We start from the raw sequence: 21,899 nt of genomic DNA, 5'->3' as shown, positions 1-21,899 counted from the left end.
TTTTCCCGGGGCTCCCGCCCGGCTCCTGCCGCACGCGCGGGCGCAGCCGCGCTCGGGGCTGGGCGGGCGCCCCGGTGCCCCCTTTGTGCTTCCTCACAGCAGCAGAGCCCCGCGGGCGGGCCCCGCACCGAGCAGCGCCGGTGCCAGCTGACCCTGCGCCCGGGAAGGGGCGCCGCGGCTGCGGTCCGGCCACACGCCGCGCCGCGGGGGCTCCCACGGACCCGCCCCCCCGCTGCGGCCGCATCAATCATTAACGGCGGCTCGGGTGTCCAGCGCCTCCCACCCCGGGAAACCCTACCCGGGGCGGCGGGGGCGTCTCTTCCCGCTCCTCGGGAGCGCTGGATGCGCCGCCGGTTTCCAGTTACCGCGATGCCGGGCGGCGGGGCGGGAGGAGTCGCGGCGGTGCTGCCACTGCCCGTGCTGCAATGAGTGATGCTGCCGGGGGCGGCGGCGGGGGCGGACAGGCGCAGAGCTACCGCGGATCCTCCGCCGGCGGCTGCGGGCGCAGCGGCTCTGCCTCGCCCGGTCGGCGGCGAGGCGGCGGGCCCGGGGCCGGCCGGGGCAGCGGCAGCATGCCGGCGGGCGATGGGGACAAGAAGGAGGCGGCGCCGCCGCCGCCTCGCCCTGCCGCCCTGCTGCGGTGGGACGAGGTGCCCGAGGACTTCGTGGAGTGCTTCATCCTCTCGGGCTACCGGCGGCTGCACTGCTCGGCACAGGAGTGCCTGGCCTCGGTGCTGCAGCCCACCAACGAGACCCTCAACTTCTGGACCCACTTCATCCCACTGCTGCTGTTCCTCAGCCGCTTCGGGCGGCTGCTTCTGCTGCGGGGCGCCGGGGACGTGCCCTTCCACCACCCGGCCCTGCTGCCCCTCTGGTGCTACGCCTCGGGGGTGCTGCTCACCTTCGCCATGAGCTGCACGGCCCACCTCTTCAGCTGCCTCTCCCCGCGCCTCCGCGCCACCTTCTTCTACCTGGACTACGCCTCCATCAGCTACTACGGCTTCGCCAGCACCGTGGCCTACTCCTACTACCTGCTGCCAGGGCTGAGCCTGCTGGACGCCGGCGCCATGAGCCGCTACGTGCAGCAGCGGCTGGGCTGGCAGCTGGACTGCAGCCTGCCCATCGCGGCCTACCGCGTGCTCGTGCTGCCCGTGGCGCTGGCGCTGGCCGTGGGCTGCACGGCCGCCTGCTGCCGCAGCCGCGCCGCCTGCTGCGCCTACCCCTTCGCCGTGCGCACCTTCGTGTTCGCCATGCCGCTCAGCATGGCCTGCCCCATCATGCTGGAGAGCCTCCTCTTCGACCTCCGCGCTCGCAACCCCACGCTCTTCGTCTACTTCTACCGCCGCTACTTCTGGCTGCTGGTGGCCGCCTTCTTCAACGTCAGCAAAATCCCCGAGCGGATCCAGCCGGGGCTCTTCGACATCGTGGGGCACAGCCATCAGCTTTTCCACATCTTCACCTTCCTCAGCATCTACGACCAGGTGCACTACGTGGAGGATGGGCTGGCTGAGTTTCTCAAGGCACCCCTGGCTGCCCCCACCTACCTAGGCACCGTGGGGTACATGCTGCTCCTGACCGTCTGCCTCGCTGTGGTCGTCAGGAGGTTCCTCAACGTTGCAGACCTCTGCAAGCAGGACTGACCAGGCCGGCGACCCTCGGGACAGCGACCACCAGTGCCAGGGACCCTTGGCCTGGAGGTGCTTGGGCCGATGATCTTCAGACTGGTGGCCCTCAGACCAGACCCACCATGTCCTGAAGAAGCTGTGAGAAACCCACCTGTGGAAGAGCCAGGTCCCTTTCATGGAGGTTCGATGGAGAAAATGACCATGGCAGAACTGCTCGTGCTCTTTAAACTACTAGGTTACCAGGGGAAGCAAGCAAATGCTTACTGGTATGTTGCTGCTTAGAGTATAAGCTGAAATAATTTAGCTCTGCTACTAGGAAGAATGCATGAATGGTGAATGCCACTTACTAATTTCATAACAATTATGTCTAATCTAGCTTTGTGTATATATATATATTTATATATCTAGCTATATATTTATTAGCTACATATATGTGTATATATATGTATACACCTGAAGACATTTGTGCAATGATTTCTCATAGACTTTTAATCAACTCCTATGTGAAATTTCCTAGCAGATTATGCACTGACATTTATCTTCCTCTCTGATATTGTATCAGGCCTTTGCAGCCACATACTGGATTTTAAATGCAAGCAAATCGATAGCTATCTATAGTTTCTAAGCTCTTGCAGCCTTTTCAGCCAGGGAACAATAGATTTAGGAGAGAGAGCTGTGAACGATTACAGAATTACCAGTTAATGGAGCGACTTTAATTAGCCAGTGTGTAGTTGGTGTAGCCACTCGGATACTAAAATAAAATAGAAGGATATGTAAAGTAATCAAACCAGAAAGGGGTCAAACTGGTTTGGAATGGGGGCAGAGGAAGAAGGACATTGCATAATGGAATGGCTCTTCCCTCAGCATGTCAGGAACATCTGTTGTGCTGAGGGAGTTGCTAAGGGGCCCCTTTATCTTCCTGGGTAAATCACCCCCAAACCAGTCCTCTCGAGTCAAAGTCAGATGCCAGACTTTCTATAAACCCCTGCCAAGCTCGGTGGGAGTTCTGTGGATGTGAAGAGTAACTGATGCATGAGATCTCATTCTGGATCTTTTAAAAAACTACATAGAACTAATTTCTACTGCTCTTTAATTAGAGCACTGTCATATTTACTATCCTAAAATTAGTTGCAGAATACAGTACTGCTGAATCTGAGCTCAGCACCTAAAATCTGGCTCTACAAAGTACTGGATACTGGCACTTTTTTGTCATTCCCCACTTTTTCCTATTCTGATTAGTTGTGGTTCAGCTGGATGTGTTGAAGTCCTCTTTCAGAAGCTTTGGGGGAGCTCAAAGACAAGAATTAGGAAGTGTTTTCCAAAGTAGTATCTTTTCAGAGCAACCCATATATTATCCTTTTCAAACAACGAAGAGCTAAGTGTAGTCTGAGTTTACTCTCTAGATACATTTTTGTAAACCATGTGCAGATTTTAAGCAGATAAATTTTGCTTTCGTCTGACAGAACAAGTGCAATAATGTTACACAAGGGACTTACCAGTCGAAGTTCAGGTGAGAAATTACTTGTGTAACCCTTTGTTAAAAGAAGGGTGGTACTTCCTTAGCAAATCCTTGTATCAGACTGCGTAATAGTGTAGTAGCTGTTTTACTCAGCTCCTATTGTAGAAGTGTATTTCTGCTTGAGTCTCCCATTTTCATGGACATAGCATCTGAATCCCAAGACAATGTTTGAGTCCAGTCCTAATCTGTAAGAAAGTGGCCTTTGTTTAAAATGGGAATATAAGAAAGACTGTAGCCAGGGATTGTAAAGTCAAATCTTTAACATGGGTCAGAGTCATCACAGACCCAATAACTGATATGCCCTCTACCAATGTAACAACTTCAAGAAAATTTCTCAACTGAAGTGCATAAGCTAAAAGAAAATTAAACCCCCTCAATTTAGCTTTTATCTCAACCCATTTTAAGTATAATGGGTTTAATATTTTAGATTCTTTGTGAATGATGAAAATGGACTAACAAAAATATATACTCTTTTCCAGCCACAGTTCTGCTGGTATGTCATTTCTGGAAGGGTCAGATGTCTTTTAAGGAGATAGACTATAATTATCTGAAGTAGCAGTTCCCAAGCTGTGGGCTCTTGAGTTACTGCTGTTGGGCCATAAAAAAAACTGCATGGCCCTGTGTGAGTGGCTGTGTTCAGTTTTCATTTGCCAACCTGCATGAAAAGAAAATGAAAACTACATTAAGTATTTTAAATTTCACCTATTTTCACTAAGTTTTGTCATAAACGTAGCATTGCTTTCTTCAGCTGTCAACAAAGCAGAAAATCATCTGCACCACTGGGAGAGGTGGCTGGTTCACAACAAGGTTATTTCTTGAAATGTGCTTTAATGTTGTGAAACCCTTGAAAACTCACAACAGAAAGCCAGTGGATCAAGACCTGCAACCATGTCATGCTATGAATTTCCACAACTGCAAAAAGAGGCCAAAAATCTTTGAGATGGGCTGTATTCAAATTAAAATAATAGAGGCATAGTAGTTAGAGCCCAATGACTCATCCAAACTAATTATGTAGAAAGGGTTTGCCTGGGAGATGCCACTAGCTCATCCAACTAGCAATTAAAAACTAAGAAATAAATCTTGGGGACATCAAGCCTCAGCACTAGAAGGCAGCTCAGAAACAAACAGTGAAAGTCAAATGTAAAAGACCAGGCTTTTAAAGCATACTGTATAATGAATTATATTTGTGCTTGTCAGTCACAATGTAAAGGACATCTCAAGAGGCGATGTCAAAAATGGCTGTTGCTAACTTGTATAAATACATTTGATATTTGGAGTTAGGCCACACAGGGTCATCTATATATATCTCAACGACAGATAACAGTATGAAGTTTGGATTGCAACCAACTGCAATTTTACTGGAATCTTACTGCTGTTACAAGAGTTGCCTGTGAGCCCCAGTCACACTGAAGATTGGGTACCTGGCTCTGATATTAATAATATTGCTTCATTCAGAAGTTTCTGTTGGTGAATTGTTTAGGCCCATGCCTGAGCACCTCATGGAATTATTTGTAAAGGCTAGTTGCAAGCACTGCTGTCTGAGCCACTGTAAGCAGGCTGCTGAATCCAGAATGAATGGCTACAGGGAGATGTGATTAGAATTTAAGAGTTCTAATTCATGGATTTTTGTTTGTCTGTTTTTTATTTAAAAAAATGTGACTACAAATTAAAGAGGTACAGTAAGTGTGGAGAATATCTAGGGAAATGTTACCTGAGTGCCTAAGTGTCTGTGTCTATTCAGTGAAGGACATGTGTGCAGATAATAGTTCCATTTGCTGTGTCTGATGGACGGAACTAAGATGAGATAAAAATATTAAAATTGGAACAAGATATCTATAATTATAGTGCTTGAATTTGCTCACATAGAAGTGAGTCAGCATTTGTGTGACTTGTAAGGGTGCAGGATAACTTTCTGGTGTGAAAGCACATGGCTGAAGAACGCGTGTAAGCATGTCCAGAGCTCAGACAAGAGCTCTAACCTGCAGACTAGATGCATAAGGAAATCCTAGAAAACTAACATGCTTGCAGAAGTACGTGTCATAATGTTTTTATAACCTGCCATAAGATCTACGCTGTGGATTCCACAGCTCATGTTTAAAACCAAAAAGGCTTTTCAGGCCTTTTGTAGTAGAATCTATATGGGGGTGGGAGCCAAGGTGGGGACTGGAGCACAGGGGGGTGGCCTGTAAATGACTGGGTGTCTGTCTGTGTTTGGCCAGCACTGACCTCCAGACTGACACACCTGTGCTGAAGTGTAGTGACTGTTTCTGGGGCCACTTCCCAGAGTGTTGGTGGCACAGAAACCCCTCCTTGCATTCAGCACGTGCCTAGAACTGCAATCTACACTGGCATATATTCAGTAAGCCTGGCTTCTGGGCACTTCTCAGTAGCCTGTGAGCTTCAAGCTTATCATCTTCCTGTAAGATCGATAAACCTCATCTGTAATCACTACCCTGTGTTCTGTGGTGATATAGTATTTTTTCTGCAGTGTGTTCATTTGAATGTCACTATCCAGGATATCTGTGAAGCTCTGAGCAGCTTCATTAGCAAGACTGGAATCTATAGTTTGGAAACAAAGGGAAAGGTTTCATCTGCATGCTGCATTTGTAGAAATGTAGCAGTTAAAAGTAGAAGTATGTTCAGTTTTTCTGCTAAAATAATAATTCTGCTTAGTTGTCCAAGTGTTATGCTTATTATTTATTTGCTGAATCCAGCTACTGTGTCAGGTTCTTGTCAACAGTGCACCTGCAGAAAATGATAGTATGAAAGTTTTACTTCATGTTTAAGTAAATTCTGAGGCAGCACATTCATAGAGCATTATTGCACTAAGCTCAGTTGATTACCATCCACATGCCTTACAGAAGCAAGTCATACCTGTAGTAATTGCCCAGATTAATCTGTTTTTTCATTACCTATGAGAGTAAAAATGACCAAGTCGCCAGTAACAAGCTGAGGAGTCAGGCACTCCTGGGTTCTTATCCTTGCTTTGCCACTATCTGTTCTGTAATCTAGGGCAAATTGTTTAAACTGTGTTCATTTTGAATGAATTTTAATTCATATGAAACACTGGAATTGTACCAGGGTTGAATTTGACCCTTTGTGTCTCAGTTTCCACATCTGTAAGATGGGGAGAATATACCTTACCTACCTCGCAGGGTTGCTCTGAAGACTAGCAAATGTTTGTAAAGCACTTAAAAATGCAAAGACCCTCCCAGGTGCTAAGAAATACTACTGAACTCCAGCAGAGAGAATGTTGTATTTTTCCTCATCTCACAGGGAGAGGAACATGAACGTTTCCAGATTGTGAACTCTTGGGACAAACCCTTGTCATTGCCATACTCCTAGGATGTTCACATCCCGTCTCTTTTGGAGCTGATGGCAAAATTTCCACTGGCTCAAGTGGGGGCCAATCAAGACCCAGGCAGTATTAAACAGGCTGACTAAATGCTTAAGGGTCAGGAGTAAAGAGAAAACATACATGACTTATGTACACTTTTCTTCAGAAATTCTCACTGGTAACTTGTACTGAGGGGCATTGTAACACCCACGAGGCCTCCTTGTTCATTTAGCCATGGATTGTGTTCCAGTTACTATGAAACAATGGAGCAGGATTTCCCATCAGTGTCTGCAAGATTATGATTATGTCTCAGTTGCCATTGGGAATTTTGAACTACGTCAAACTTCTTACCAGAGTAAAAAGACCTGAAGTAAATGAAGCTTTTAAGAAAAACAAATGTAATAATTTGAGAATATAAAATTATATTGCTCAAACAACTTTCTCTTTTTCCCTCCTGTTCTACAAAACCAACAACATGGAGTTTATCTTATGGTTGAGTGAAATCTGAACTGGGATCTTTTGACCACATATATGTACTCTGTCAAGAAGTATATGTACTCTGTCAAGTATGAATAATCATTCTACTAACCCACTCTGCCCATCAGCTGGAAGGGCTGATAACAAAAAGCACCACTGAGAAGAGGACCATGTTTTTAAGAGCTTTTCTAACTGGCAGCAGTAGCTGAGGGGGGAAAAAAGACGACATCAAAGGGTTTCAGTGATTTGTTAGTCAAGGCCTGTACCTTTAGAAATTCTCCCTATATACAAGTATATTCCTAGCTTCTGTTAGACACCTCTGAGTCAGAGCTATATAACCAACACCCAAGTTACAGCTGAAACTTTATTCTCTTCTCCTCAGATAAGATGCAGGATGGTAGTGTCACATGCACTGAAAGACACAGACCTCCATTCAAGACGCATAGTGTCTTGGAGCTGGGTGTGGAATTAAGTTAAATAATTTTCACATCTTGCTTAGATAGATGCTGCTTCATTCCACTGAATTCAGTAATAAATTATTGACCAAGACAAAGGAAGCAGGCTTTTGCTTAAAATTGCCTGGAAGGAAACTCCACCAGCAGATTTCTGCTTTCAGAGCAATTGCTTCCTGGGCTGTACTCAGAACATGGAGGATTCTGATGTAAGGCTTTGCTACTTCATGGGAATGCCTTAGGATTTGTAGTTGTAGCTGGGGGTTAATAGTACAGATAAACAGTTTATAGCAAGTCAATTCTGTCTGCTAGAGGTTCAAGCACGCTTTAGTAGGAGGTATCACATTTAAGGGGCTGTGCATGCAATGAACAAAAAGTGTGATTTTTGTGTGGGTCTATTGGGAGGGTTTGAAAATTTACTCTTTGTACTTTTGGATGCTGACTACTGTATATGTAATGACTATGCATTTTTAGCAAAAAAAAAAGGGTGTGATCTATAAATAAAGTTGATTCTGAGTTAATTTTCGCAGAAATGAATTTATAAAAGTTTTTCTCATTTCTTTGTATAATTTACTGTGACACCTGTAGGATCAGAAATGTGTTGAATGTAGTTTTCTTCAAACACAGGTGATGTTAGCATGAGTACAAGAGTGCTCAGTTCTTATATAAAGGGGTATAGGGGTGTTGGTATTTCTGAAAACACTATACTAGCAAAAGTATCATTGCCATTTCATTGTCTTTTATATTTTAAAGCAATAAAATAGCCTTCTTTGCCATTTTAGTTCTCTGCTAACTAATTAATGATAGACATCCCTGTTACATTAAGATCTAATATATTAGTATGTATTAGAAGATTAGTGTTCAGCCTACAGTGCTCCCTGAAAAATCATGAAATTGGTAGCAACAGCAGTGTAAACAATCAGCAAAATATTGACTGCAAAATGAAGAGGGCTAATTGGCATTAAGTAAAGGTTCCTATTTGGCAGAGTAGGATGGCAAAATACTGTTTTCAGTCCAAGTCAGGCACCGAAAAGCATTCAGTGAACTTCAATTACATAAAGTATCTGCCTTAAGCCTTTTCTGTCAAAATTCAGCAGGACAGGATGTATCCCAACATAATTGCAGGCTCCCCTGATAACTGTGAAAAGAACCGAACACAATGGAAACCTGTAGAATCTTCTAGCTGAGGTCTGCAGAATTCCTTCCGAAATTCTAAAATTCTTGAGATTCTTATTCACAGACATCCTATTTGAATATCCTATTGTACTTCCTATTTGAAATGTGGCAATGACTTCAAGGATTTTATGACCCCAGCAAAAACCTCCATTGCCCTCTTAGAAGCAGATGCATCACGAGACTACATCCTGCAAATAAACAAATGCTTCACAAGACTGCATCCTCCTGTTAACACTTGAGGGTTTTCATAATGTTATCAGTAAACTCTGGATCTGACTGCTGGACATGAACATGCTGGAGGAAAACCTCACCAAACAGATGAAGCCAGTGAAGATGGCAAATCACTGAGCAGAATGGTAAGCAACAAAAGTTACAGCTGCTAGGACAGGTAATTTATTGAGGTCAGTGCCTCAGCCTTCAGCTGTGGTGGATCCATAGTTACTCTAATAATCTACTGGAAATCTGAAGGCAATCTATATTTTGTTACCATGACATCACTTCTCTGACAAATGATCCTAAAAGTCAGGACTGTATCTGAGGAGGAACAAAGAAACATCTGACGCACAACAATTACCTTCAGATTTTATTCTCTCATCATAGGATCATGAAAGGCTAGCGGGATCTGCGAGTGGAGATGAAACACATTAAAAATTAAAAGCTGGTAAAAACATAGAGCAAATCAGCATTAATGCTAAAGCTAAATCTTGGCTGCAGTGACAAGAGCCTTTGGGGCAGACACTGCAGATGAACTTTCTGCATCAGAAACGCTCTACTACAAGGCAGATTTCTTATCAGGAGTGGCAGTATGCTTCTGTTAGTGGGGAGCTAGAAATACTTCTCTTGCCAGGGAGCACAGCCTTTGGGTACATGATGTGTGCTTTACAGAAGCAAAATAACCGTGTCACACTATCTTTTTGGAGAGCAAGCAGTTTTTAATTTGAGTCTCTCCTGCATCCAAGGTCTAATCCTTTCCTGTCCCTTCTGACTGATGAAACATGAAAATATAGTTTTCTTTAATTTTTGGTGTTAAGCATACTTTTCAATAGTATATTCTCTTTGCTAGAAAATGTCTATTCTCTCTCACTCTCCTTTGCTGTTCTGAGAAATTGGGCAATGCCACATGTACAAGAAAAAAAATCCTTGATTTTTTTCCCCCCTCTTTATATGCTGGTCTCTCCACATCCAGAGTCCTGGGGCTATGGAATTCAATTGTGGCACTCACTAGTGTTCCAAAATCTCAGCTTTTCTTTTTAGCAGCACTTGGAAGGACAACTAGGAAATGTCAGTGGGGTGGATAACAAGCAGCAGTATCTGGAGCCCTCAGAAATAATACAAATAATGAGCAAAAGGTAAACAGGTCCCCGGGGCAGCTTCTCTGATACCTTTGTACACACAGGCATCATCTCTCATTATCCAAAATTTAGTGAATCTCATGAGCACATGCTTAACTTTAATAGGACTATATGTTTATCTTTGTTCATTGGCAGGGTGAACTTTTCCTTGTGTTTAAGTGTGCTATAGAAGCAGAGCCCTAATGAGCAGACAGTGCCAGGGAAATGCTGCCAGTAAGAGTCTGGCACAGCAGATCCTGCCATCCAGCCCTAAGGCAGTGCCTACATCCAGCACCCAAGACTCACATTCCCTCCTCAGCTGTAGCACTTTAAAGCACTCTCAGGGCATCGTCTGAAAAAATTTAATACAAAACAAAGAGCAAAGTATATATAGCCAGAAATGCACCAACTTAGTAATGAAATAAAGGTGCAGAGTTTCCATTTGTACCAATTACATCAAAACATTGTTTCTTGTAGTGTAGTAGAAGATCATAGCTTTAAAAGAAACAGTTTAGAACAGTTAAGTAAGCAGAATCACTGAGGACTGAAAAATATATTCACTAGCCAATATAGTTAAAAAGAATATTTATGTCTGTAGAATATGGACTCAAAACTTAAAGAGAGAAGCCAAATATTCTCTGAAGAACACCTTTTTGCTTATCAATAGAGCACGTTCCTTCAAGCTATAAGTATTCTGCTCTAACAGAAGCATGTCATCTCTTTTATTCTAAAGTTCAGATGTTCTTTGGACAATAAAAAAACCAATTTGACTTAATTGTGTTCAGTAAACTGATACAGAGAACTGATATCAGAGAACTGATACAGACTGCAAGAGTGGGAAACCTGTTCAAAATGCAATGTTCAGGTTAAATGAATATTATTTAAAGTCCCAGCTAGCATAGCATTTGGCAGCCCTATCACCTCAGAGGGAATATACAGTGTATCTTCAGATCTGCTTCTACTGATGACCATTATTCCAAAGAATACAGTGAATTGATATAATGAATGGCAAATAGTAGATACCTCCATTACAGTTAATCTGTGATGATATATTCTTGTATTCAGATATAAGGCTGAATTACATACATGAAAAAGGTGATGGTGCTCTACATACTTTGGTTGAGGTCTCCAGCTGCTACAAAAAAGACAGAAAGACATTTTAGAAGTCTTCCTTATAAAAGAAAAAAAAACCAGTAAAATTAACCTCACAGAGTTTAAAAGATGTATTGATTTTTACTTTGCTGGCAGATTCTTACATGGATTTGCACTAAGCAAATGAACTGGTGGACTTGCAAATATTACCAAGTGAAGTAATCACTGTTTTCTCTTCTGAAAGTTACAGTGACTTTCTCCAAGCAGAGCTACTTTAGTCCCACAGTGAATCTGGCCCTCTCCCCTTTACAGCAGTTGTAGCTTGAAGTGCAAGTTCTCTGTGGAAAGTACTAGATGTTCGCCTAGCAGTTTCCAACACACTTCATTGCTGCTTTCAAATAAATCCAATGAATGGTATTCATTAGCCAAATATGCACATAGAGCTAATAAATAATTATGATTTTCAGGCTCTGGAACTGTCATGATTTCTAATTTCAGTGTCAGGGCAACACTGCCAGGTATGTCCTAGACATGAGTGACTTCCAACTTATTACTCATCACTCTGTTCCAAAAGCCATTTCAGTCCCCCAGCTAGTTCATGAAGAAACAATCTGCAACAAATAGGCAGGTAAATGAAGCTTCTAAGGTGACGACTTCCCATGTGCACTATAATAGGTCAGCAGCAGCGCAGTTCCCTTCTCAAGTGATTCCTGAGCTAAATTCAAAACAAGCACCAGTCTCAGTTCTCTTCCCTTGGCATTTTGCCCAGAAGGCTCAAACAGGCTGGAGAATGATTCTGACTTGTAAAAAGCTCTTTTCCCCTCCTATGTCCCAATGACATCCGTGTGTGCAGTACTGGCACAGAGGCTGCAGCAGGAATGCAGCGTGGCACAGCACATCTCTGTGCTGCACCAGTCCCTCCATGGCACGGAGCCACCTGATCCCACCAGGGCAGCTCCCACACACCAGTCAAAGCAGCCTGAGGACCAGGCAGTGACAGCCCTGCCTGCCTGCTGTGCCAAGGGAACCTCAGAATAGAGAGATTCAGGCCTGCTGCTCAGAAAAAAGTTTTGCAACATTAGTCTGTGCCCAGCAGACCCATGGAGGACACTGAGGTCAACACGCAGGAGTTTCCTAGATAAGATCTGGTGTTATTCAGTTTTAAGAAAACAAACCCCATTTTCTAACTCAGACATTAATGATAAATTATATAGAGGATAGAAATTTTCAGTTTCCCTCAAGCTGCTGCATAGAGCTTAAAGACTATATGACAAAAAAAAAAAAAAAAAAAAAAAAAAAAAAAAAAAGATAAATTGATGTAAAAATATGACCGCAGGAGGATAAACATGGCTGGAACCAGTGGACAAACAGATTAAAAGGACTAGAGTGTTCTTTTGCAAGTCATGTAACAAAGAAGTAACAGCACATACCCAAAGAAAAAGTTCAGGAAATGTTACATTTAATATAAAAGCATTCAGTGAATACAACCACTAAAGACCACTTTTATGACTCTCCAGGACCAAAAAAGGACTTCATGTTAGAGGTGGATACATACAAATTAGTTCTAGGAAAGTAATGTTTATGTATTAAATAAGAACCACGTTTTAATGAATATGTATGTTTATGATGGATAAATACCTTGTTGTAAAGCCTCACAACACACACAGAATAAAAAAAAAAAATCCTCTGTGTGTCCTGCACAGATAAAGAATGCCTGCTTTCTAATGCTTCAAATGTGTTAGTTTATTCCAGCCAATTTCAGGATCTTCTGCTCTCTGAGGTCTGAGTTGGATCGAATCCTCAATTTCAGCTTGAAATGAGCAAGGCCAAACAAATTATTCACATATATTCAAAAAATGTCGGTTAATTCAGATGGTTTGGATCTGCCCCAGCACATGCACACGGAGAGCAGGAGCAGGGCGCTGTGCGCGGGGATGCAGCCGCTGCACGGGCTCCGGGGGCCGGCGCCGCCGGCAGGAGCCGCAGCGGGGCTGGGCACGGCCGCGGGGCCCCATCCATGGAACACTCTCAGGGAGAAGCTGGCACGGAGATCTGGCCGTCTGGCAAAAATAATGCTTTACAGGCAGCGGCTTGCTGATACAATCCAATAGAAAAAAAAAAAAAAAAAAAAAAAAACCAACCAAAAAAAACCAAACCTGTTTTGAAGGGGATGATGCCACTCTCTTAGACATTCCTGGAACTTAAACTGAACATAAATCAATCAGAGTGAAAGTATGCATCTTGCCATGTTGACTTTTTATTTAAACATATTGACTAAAATAAATTCATTTGATCTGTTTCGTTTATCACATGCATACCACAGCAGATGCAGATTAACTCATTAGACTCATATAGTAGTTTAAAACCAGCATGACAAGCAAGCAAAGAAACAAAACAGGCAAACAGTAAAAAAGAAAATCTGAAAGTATCTTCCTATGCAGGATTGCACCTTGCAAAGTTGAGCAGTTGCAAGTCATCAGTTCAGAAATGGCTCCTTCCTGGCCCAGACCCAGTGAGATGGATGAGCCCTGGTAAAGCCTGAGGTAGCCAGGAGGCAGCACACCTGGCTGGCACAATGCCATGACCACCCTGCCACAGCCAGCACAGCATGCTGCCTACTGCATGGGAACAACTCTTTCTCTGCTACTCAGGTTTCAGACTGACCCGTGTTCATAGAACCTGCCTACCATATTCCCAGCTGATGTCAAACAACACACATATTTCATGCAATTTTTCAACACCTTAGGGCATTAAAATGTACTTTCTGAAATGCTGCAGTCCCCTTCTTGGCTCTAACATTGCAGTGTTAACTGGAATATTGTAACAGTGCTATGATTCAAGCCCTGCGTGCTAGTTTCCTGCAGGAGCTGTTGGACTGGCTATGCTGTTTGTAGGGCAGAGCTGACACAGTCTCAGTGACAGACACAGACATCAGCTCCTGGCTTGCCATGCCCAGCTCTCCTGGGGAACTCCCATTCATTTTAGCCAGTGACACATCACTCCTAACCTATGCCAAAGATCATACAGGACCCTTGAGACAGCTGTGCTTTCCTGTCCATTGTTCATCTTTCAAATAAGTCTCTTCTGGACACAGCCACAATCCAGAGCTGCTGTCTGAGGCTGTTAGATGATCTCCACAGCCCTTGTCAAAGTTGGGATTTGAGCAAATCTGGTCCACCAGCATATGGAAAATTTTTACAGTATTATGACTTCCTGTGCAAGCTGCCCAGTGATCCCTACATCTTGTGTTGGCACAAGCTATGAAAGTTAGCAGCCTTATTGTATGGATGCATATGTAGCTTCTCATCAAAGTGTTTTCAACTCTCTTTACAACTTTCTTCCTTTCATTTATTTCTTCCCACTTTCTGACCCAACTTCACTATCTCATCTGTTTCCCTTTACAAATTTCAAGCCTGAAGCCAAATTTCTTGCGATCTGATTCCTTCTGTTGCAAGCAGAACACTGACAACTGCCTTGAATGTGTGTGGAAACTCTCTGAAAAGAGCCAAGGTGGAGCAGGCAGTGAGGCTGTGCTCAGCACACTGCTCCCTGTGTCAGTGCCACACTGGTGCCCTGCCTGAGGCTCATGTATCTGTGTGTAGCTACATGTGCTGCTGCCACAGCAGGACATACAAGTGACTTACTTACTGCCTGTGGCCTTTCAGTAGTCTTCTCTTCCTGTTTCATACAGTTGGTTGTATTAGCACAAAAGAGTAAATAACTCTACATCCCACTTGAAATACAGTCGAAATGTGGCAACATGCAATCATGCTTGTACATTCAGTTAAATCCAGTAAAAACATATTTTATTCTGACAGGCCATTGAAAACCAAATGCACTTATTTCCTCACACAGCCCAGCTATAGGTAAAGCTTTTCTGGATGTTTCAGGCACATTATATAAACTAAGTCAACACACAACCTGTCTACATACAAAATACCCTTTGAGAGTGAAATTCTGGTGTCTGAGGAATTTGCTCTGGCAATAGCAAGATTTACTGGTTTTGTAATTAGATTTTATTCTTAGGATATCAGTCATCATTTCTTTGTCAACAGATTTTACATATCTCAACAGGACTGATCGACTTGCAAGTCCAATCAATGAGAACTCAGAGGCTTCAGCATCTTTTCTGGTAATAACTGCTGGGATTTACTCTCAGGAGTATAAGAAATGTTCTGCAGTATGAGCTCCATCTTTTATGCTCAATGTCAAATGTAACAGGTTTGTAATAATAGAAACACCACAACCTGTCCAACAATTCCAGTCCTGGATTTGCCACAGGACATAAATCATTAGGTTATAGCTAATACAGTAAACAGTGACTCTTCCTAGTGACATGGTAAAAATAGAAAGGCTTCACATGACAGGGAGTTTTCTCATCTACAGCACTCTTCAGAAGGTTTTGGGGGGGAGTTTCAGTGACATGTTTACAATTCCTCTTACACAAATTAAAACAGAACTCTGGGGATTTCATATGGCTCTTTATAGGTAGGAAGGACAACCATCTCCAGGGTGTATAGAGGCTAAATCTTTAATTTCAGATCTCACTTATAATTGTATATTCAAAGATTTTTATTTTATGATGGGAACATAGTAGAAGAAATAGAAATGTAATGGGGGAAATAAAACTTTGACCATTATCCCTTAACTGAAAGAATTTTCTTGAAATTCTCACATTCCCTTAATTACTTCCATGAAGAGATCAAGTTGCAAAAGTATCAGCTGCTTTGGGACTAGCTGTCAACAAAATAAAACAACATAGTTATAAGCTGTTGCTCAGCTTTGACTACTGGGGGCAGTCATTCTCTGGTCCAGCTGGAGTTACAGTGCAGTGTTCTTGTTATGAACAAAACAGCCTAGCTGGGACACTTCAGCTTGAGCTAAGTACTAACATTGAACTGTTAATTAGCTAATTGCTCCTGGGAATCACCTACAACCCCTCCCACACTAGGATTGGGATGCAAAATAGACCGGTGGAATCATGGGAGGGGGTTTTGGGGATGAAAACACCCCTAAATGGAAGGCTGGGCACAGTGGAGGGGGCTGGATGGGTGAGCTGGTTGGGGAAAAGGGAACCACATCCCTGGTCTGTGTCTGACCTGTCACCATAGCCTGCAGGGGACCAGACTGGACGGGGCTGTGGGAAGCAGGAACAAAGGAGCAACTCTTCCTGGTGTTCCCAGGAGGGCAGGAGAGGGGACAGCTGCTGCTGCACTTTGGCAGCAGGCTCTGCACATCCCCTCACTCTTTGGCTACCAGTGTGCCATGGAGACCCCAGGAACAGGCTCTGCACACCTTCTCCCCCTTTGGCTACCAGAAAAAGCTACAGCAGTGTGGGTGAGCTCCATGTCAAGCCCCCTGCCCAGCTAATCCTTTTAATAAAGAAGTGAACATGAATAAAGGCATAAGCCCTGTTCATTACAGTTCTCACCAATGCCCAGTTAAGAATTATCTTAAACTTACAGAGAATTTATGTGACACCAACAGACTTAACAGGAAGGACAAAAAGGATGCAGAGCTGCCAGGCTTCAGGGGTCTCTGAGCTACAATGCAAAACCTTCATACTCGTATCCTGCAGCTGCACAGCCACAGCTCCCCAGGGATGCCAGCCTCACGCTCCCTGCTCTGCAGTGCTGCCATCCCAGCCTTATACCCTTGGCCACCACCAGAGTGAGCTGAGGCAAGGACACAGGTTATACACTCAGTGTGCCACAGCCACAGCCCACAGGCAGGAGCAGGGCTGCACAGAGTAATGAAATCTGTCTGAAAACTCAGATCAGACACCCAAGGACAGGCAGCTGTAAACTCAGTTTGCAGAGGGCTTTATATCTGCACTGCCTGCACATCCTGGGCCAGGAGAACAGCTTTTTTCCTGTGAGCGCGTGGCCAGGGACAGTCTGCAGGACACCCCAGTCTTTTGAGTATTCATCACAATATCACTTGGTGGGTTTTTGCCTCTTGATGACAGCTGCCTGTTCTTTACAGCTTTTACATAAGATGTGTAGATGCAGAAATCTGCTGTGTCCCATCCGTCTCTGAGTAAGACAGTTTTCTCTGCCTTTTCAGCAGCTAACATTCAAAATTTTCTTTGTAAATCTTTCATCTGAAAATATGTTTTAAAGATTACAGGTCATTTATTGCTCTGCAGTCCAGAATTTCTTTCCAGATGTCAGAAACTACTGAGCTTTAATAATACATTCCTCTGAAAGGCCTTTCACACTATGAATTTTTTTAGTTTTATGAAAGTCATTTTATTGGCAAAACATATTACTAACAAAAGGGATATGACTCTATACTTACTGTAATATGAATTATTACAACACTGTTTACAGCTGAGCTTTAAAAACAATTTTCAGGCAGCTCTGATTTTTGATGACTAAAGCTTAAACCTCTTATGGTTTTTTAATTCACTTTTTAAAGCCAGAGGTGGTGAATTTCTAATTCCTGATGCCAGTTTGGTCAAGCTGGGTGTCGGTAGGTCAGGCATATGCACTAGAACTACCTATGCTTTTTTGAGTTCTCTTATAGAAACTCATAAAACTGTAAGAAGATGTTAGGAAATTGTGGCACACTGTCTAATTCACAAATTGAGATAAAGCGAGAGCAGTTCTCCTCAGCCTGCACATAGCTTAAAGCTTGCTCCTTCTGCCTTAGCTCTGAAGGAGAATTTGCTGTCTGAAACATTGTCTGTCTTTTAGCTGGTTCAGTGAAAACTCATTTGTGCCAAAGAGTCGTGCCTTGCACGATGCTTTCAGCAAGACTCTGCACAAACATTACTGCTAGAGCTCCATACAGCCAGGGCTATTCAACTGGCAGGCAGGGCTCAAGAGTTCTTTATTCCTGTCAGACACAAACCATTATAGCAGCATTCTCCAAGAGACAGATCTGCTTGTGGGACGTATAAATACTGTCTTTCCTTCCATGGATGTCAGTAGGAGCAAGGATGGAGGTATGATGTTATGAGATGCTAAGTTCTTAAAATATGTTCTGAATGATTTCTATTTTAAGGGCTGTTTTGCTTTGGAGGATGAAAGGCCTGTTCACTTAATATGAGGAACAAGGTCTGTCTCAGAGATGTGGAAGAACATCTATTCATCCAAAAGCTTAGCTATTTCAGGAATAATCTGTAAATTATTTTTAGAGTTTGTTTAAGTGTTGTTAACTATACCTGGCAGATTTCTGGCAAATGCATTATTGTTCCTTTAGACTTCTCCATTCCTGCAAGGAAATTTTCTAGGAGATGGGACTTGTCATTTTTCCTGTTGACACTGTCCTACTTTGTATAAATAATTACACATTCACTGGGACTGAGACTAACACCTCCACCCTCCCCAGGAGGGTTACTGAACCATCAGACTAGAGCATTGTTTTTCTCTCACCAGCTGGCTCCATGAATATTTAAGTATTTTTTACAAAGTGGGACTGTTCCAGTGAAAGGGACTGATGGTCAGGTCACTGCTGTGAGGCAGAAACCTGAATTTGCAGAGCAGAGGAGAATTCCTCTCAAACACAGGTAGGAGTTAGATTTTGTAAGGCATGCACTGACTTCTTCAGGAGCACTAATGCAATCTTAACTTTCTTTGTGGGATTTGCACATCAATTTGTGTCATTGTCTTGACAACCACTTCCATTAAAAATCCTTCATTAGCATTAAATGGAATAGTTTGCACCAAATTAATTTGAATTTGGAAACTGAATTTCATTTAGAAATATGAAAAATCATATTCAGCTCCCATGTACTGAGATTTTCTTTCTTGTCTAAGTATTGTCAATTATTAGCTCATCCTAAGTTAGAAAGTCTTCTAATAATATCTTGTTTACCAGTATGGGCTCCACAAATTCTATGCCTTTTATCTTAGTCTAATCAAAGGTCAGATAGATAATTTCTGCTTTCTGCTTTAAAAACTGTGAATTTTCTGAAGCATACCTTGTCATAGAGTGAAGGGTTTCTGTGAAAGGCAGGGCAATTTGGGAATCCACAGCCAGGAAAAACTTCATTTTCCTTAACTGAAAACTTTCAGTTTAGCAAATATACTTATATTTTAAGGGTAGTTCAAATGCCAAACTAAACCAAAACAAATAAACTGCAATTAGGGGTGGAACAGACTGCTAAACTACCCAAAATCAAGTGTCAGATTTAACCCCTGATTCTTGTATAATACAAAGTAGCTGAATAATTTGGAAATGGAGTCAAAATTTTCACAATAATCTCTGAACACAAGAATGTAGTAAAATCAAAAGTCCTGTTGAGTTTGGATCACACCTCTCATCACTTTCCTACAGTGAAAACCTCTTGGGTCTAAGTCTTTGACTGGAAATGGATACTGGAGTCTTCTTCTGCATTACAGAAAATGTAAAAGTGAACACGACATATAAATTCAGAAAATAACAATCCAGAGCACATCAGAGACACAGTACACTGAGTTCAGAAGCTACTTAGTTGAATTATATGTACTGGACTTACATTAAAAGGAGATAATTGAATAAGAGTACTTAAGAAGAGATTCCAGTGTTAATAATGACAGAAAATTTTTAAGGAATCCAGAGTCACACTTTTACCTGGGTAAAACCTGTAACCATGAGATGGGTGATAACCAAGAGACAGGCCAGCAAACATTTTAGAGTGGTGTCAAGGCAGAGAGACATGTCAGCAGGGTTTAAGTTCCTAAGAGCCCAGAGTTCTGAAAACTTAGCTGGAAAGCTGAATACAGAGATGTTGTAGTGGATAGACAGTATAATAATCATGACCTATTGGTTGCACTTCAGCTCCATATGAATCAGTTCTTCTCATGCCCTTTCAAGAATCTATATACTTCACATCACATATCTACATCTGCTCCTATTTACAGCAGGAATTCCTTGCTATTTGACACTGCACAGAATAATTATTATCAGTGCACTGCAGTACATCTGGAAAGATGAAGGAATGCTGGCTCAGCATACCTCAGGCAAAGCACTGCACCTCTTAAAGGATGGATTACATAAAACAGCACAAGAGCTGCATCAGCCTTTCATGCACGCTGAATGCCAGGCATAATTGCTTTGAAGTGGAAGAGTTACAGCAGTACAGGTAGAACTGCAGAACAAGTAACAAAAGAAATTAAAAGAAATACTCACCAATCCTTGAAAATTCTCAGATTCCTTATTCAAAGATGCTTCCCATCCACCAGAAAATGCTATGTGGTAGAGGCAGGCAGTCTTCATTCCTTTTCTGCTGGGACTAAAATGAAATTTGGCTCTTATCTCAAGAATAAGCCCAAAGACCAGGCTTAGATTCTGGAAAGATTTTTCTCATCTTGAAGTACCCTTTCAGTAAGTGAGGAGAAGGATTTAAACATAAAGACTCTTTCAAAACAGTTGCCTGTGCTCAATTGTCCATGTTCAATCTGAAGTCAAGTATAGTTTAGGAACACTGAAATTAAATTACAATATTACTTACTCAGTCTGACCTTTATTTTGTTTGGTGGATATGAGAAATTTCCTCAGAGACTGCTAAAACAAAACTAGTCAGAGGCTCTTGAAAGGATTAAAACAAGCAACTCCCGGAATACAAAAAGATAAACTGCTGCTTGATTCTGGAACTGCACTTTTGGTTCCTAATGTACTAAATGGCTGCTGCTGAGTTAGAACTGGATATAAGTTTCAAGCATTTTTGTACTAGTTATATCTAAAATAGGCACATAATGCTGTTTCCATAATGCTTTTCCAGTGTTTAGCTTACTTTTCTGATACATTTTGTAGCTAAAATTACTACTATCTAGACATCTCTGGTCCCAGAGAGACTTCTCCCTAAAATTCCATGTATGTTCCTTCCATTATTTTATAACTTTTCCCCTTAATCCTTTAACATTTTAATGACATGTAATAATTTTTCCATAGCAAGAAGCACTTATCTAGTACTCAGATGTGTTCTTTGCAATACCATGCTGAGACTGATATTGACAGTGACATTTCTTTGCGTATTTAAAAACAAGGATTCTGTGAAAATCATTACCCAGCAACATAATAGATCACAGATGTGTTTAAAAAACATAATATTAGGCTAGACTCTGAATTCTGGTCTGGAATGCATGTGTGCATCTCCCAGGGCAGTAATTCAGCACTTAGAAAAAGTAAACTCACTATTGTAATGCACATGGCAAATAGCTGAGTTCCAGCCACCAGTGAAATAATTTGGCCCTAGTTTTACATTCCATGACCCCTGTACTCTGATGGGAAGTAGGCCATAGGGACTGGTTGTAATTCCTGTAGTCAGAACTGCCCAGCCCTGGTACAATTTATTGTTGCACAGGAACATCAGTGATTCAACACCCACTTTCTTGCCAGGGACTCTGTGCTGAATAAGGACAACTGAGGGCACAGCATGAACAGCAGGAAGAACCCAGGAAGTCTTTCTGTACCATCAATATGATGCTGCACCTGGCAGAGAATTACTGTATCAAGATATTCCCTCACAATTACTTTGGCTCTCTTGGCTTGGCCTAATCTGCCTGTTAAAGAAAGGGTATTCTCCCTGTTCTGGATTTCCATCTTTGAGGAAGGAAGTCCTTCAGATGTAGGCTCCCCCAGTTTACCATTCAGATGTAGCTGTTGAGCTGCTCATTTAAGTCAGGAACTCCTTTTAAAGCCAAGAAAACAAGTGCAAAAATTATTACAGCTGATGGAAATTTGATTGAATTCTCCCAACTCTTGTTGTACAGGCTGTCATATCATTTGCACATTTTGTACAGTGCTTTTTTTCTCATTGTCCCCTTTATAGTAATTTGGAAGCAGATAGGGAGTTTTCTTATCAGTAAAAGTAGGAAATTGGCATTTTAGTTGGCTGAACAACACTTTTCTTCCTATAAGAGCATTTACAGTAAATAAATTAGATACAAGTGTTCTCCTTTT

The 21,899-nt window shown here is 42.5% G+C and overlaps 2 protein-coding genes across 2 annotated transcripts in view; one reads left to right on the top strand and one right to left on the bottom strand.

The window, feature by feature from the left end:
- Nucleotides 1–218: 218 nt before the first annotated feature.
- Nucleotides 219–8,186, top strand: PAQR9 (progestin and adipoQ receptor family member 9). The gene has a single exon (XM_021536929.4). The coding sequence runs from the start codon at nt 426–428 to the stop codon at nt 1,638–1,640; it is 1,215 nt and encodes a 404-aa protein (XP_021392604.1). The 5' UTR covers nt 219–425; the 3' UTR covers nt 1,641–8,186.
- TRPC1 (transient receptor potential cation channel subfamily C member 1) overlaps nt 4,794–21,899 on the bottom strand; it is a 66,694-nt gene continuing 49,588 nt past the window's right edge. Inside the window, exon 20 of the transcript XR_014957205.1 lies at nt 4,794–20,229. The gene's annotated coding sequence lies outside the window, so the exon portion shown is untranslated. The remainder of the gene's footprint in view (nt 20,230–21,899) is intronic.

The sequence above is a fragment of the Lonchura striata genome, chromosome 9 (genome assembly GCF_050655825.1).
Source record: "Lonchura striata isolate lonStrDom1 chromosome 9, ASM5065582v1, whole genome shotgun sequence".
Lineage (NCBI taxonomy): Eukaryota > Metazoa > Chordata > Aves > Passeriformes > Estrildidae > Lonchura > Lonchura striata.
Note: the sequence above shows the minus strand (reverse complement) of the source record. Positions and strands in the feature narration are given on the sequence as shown.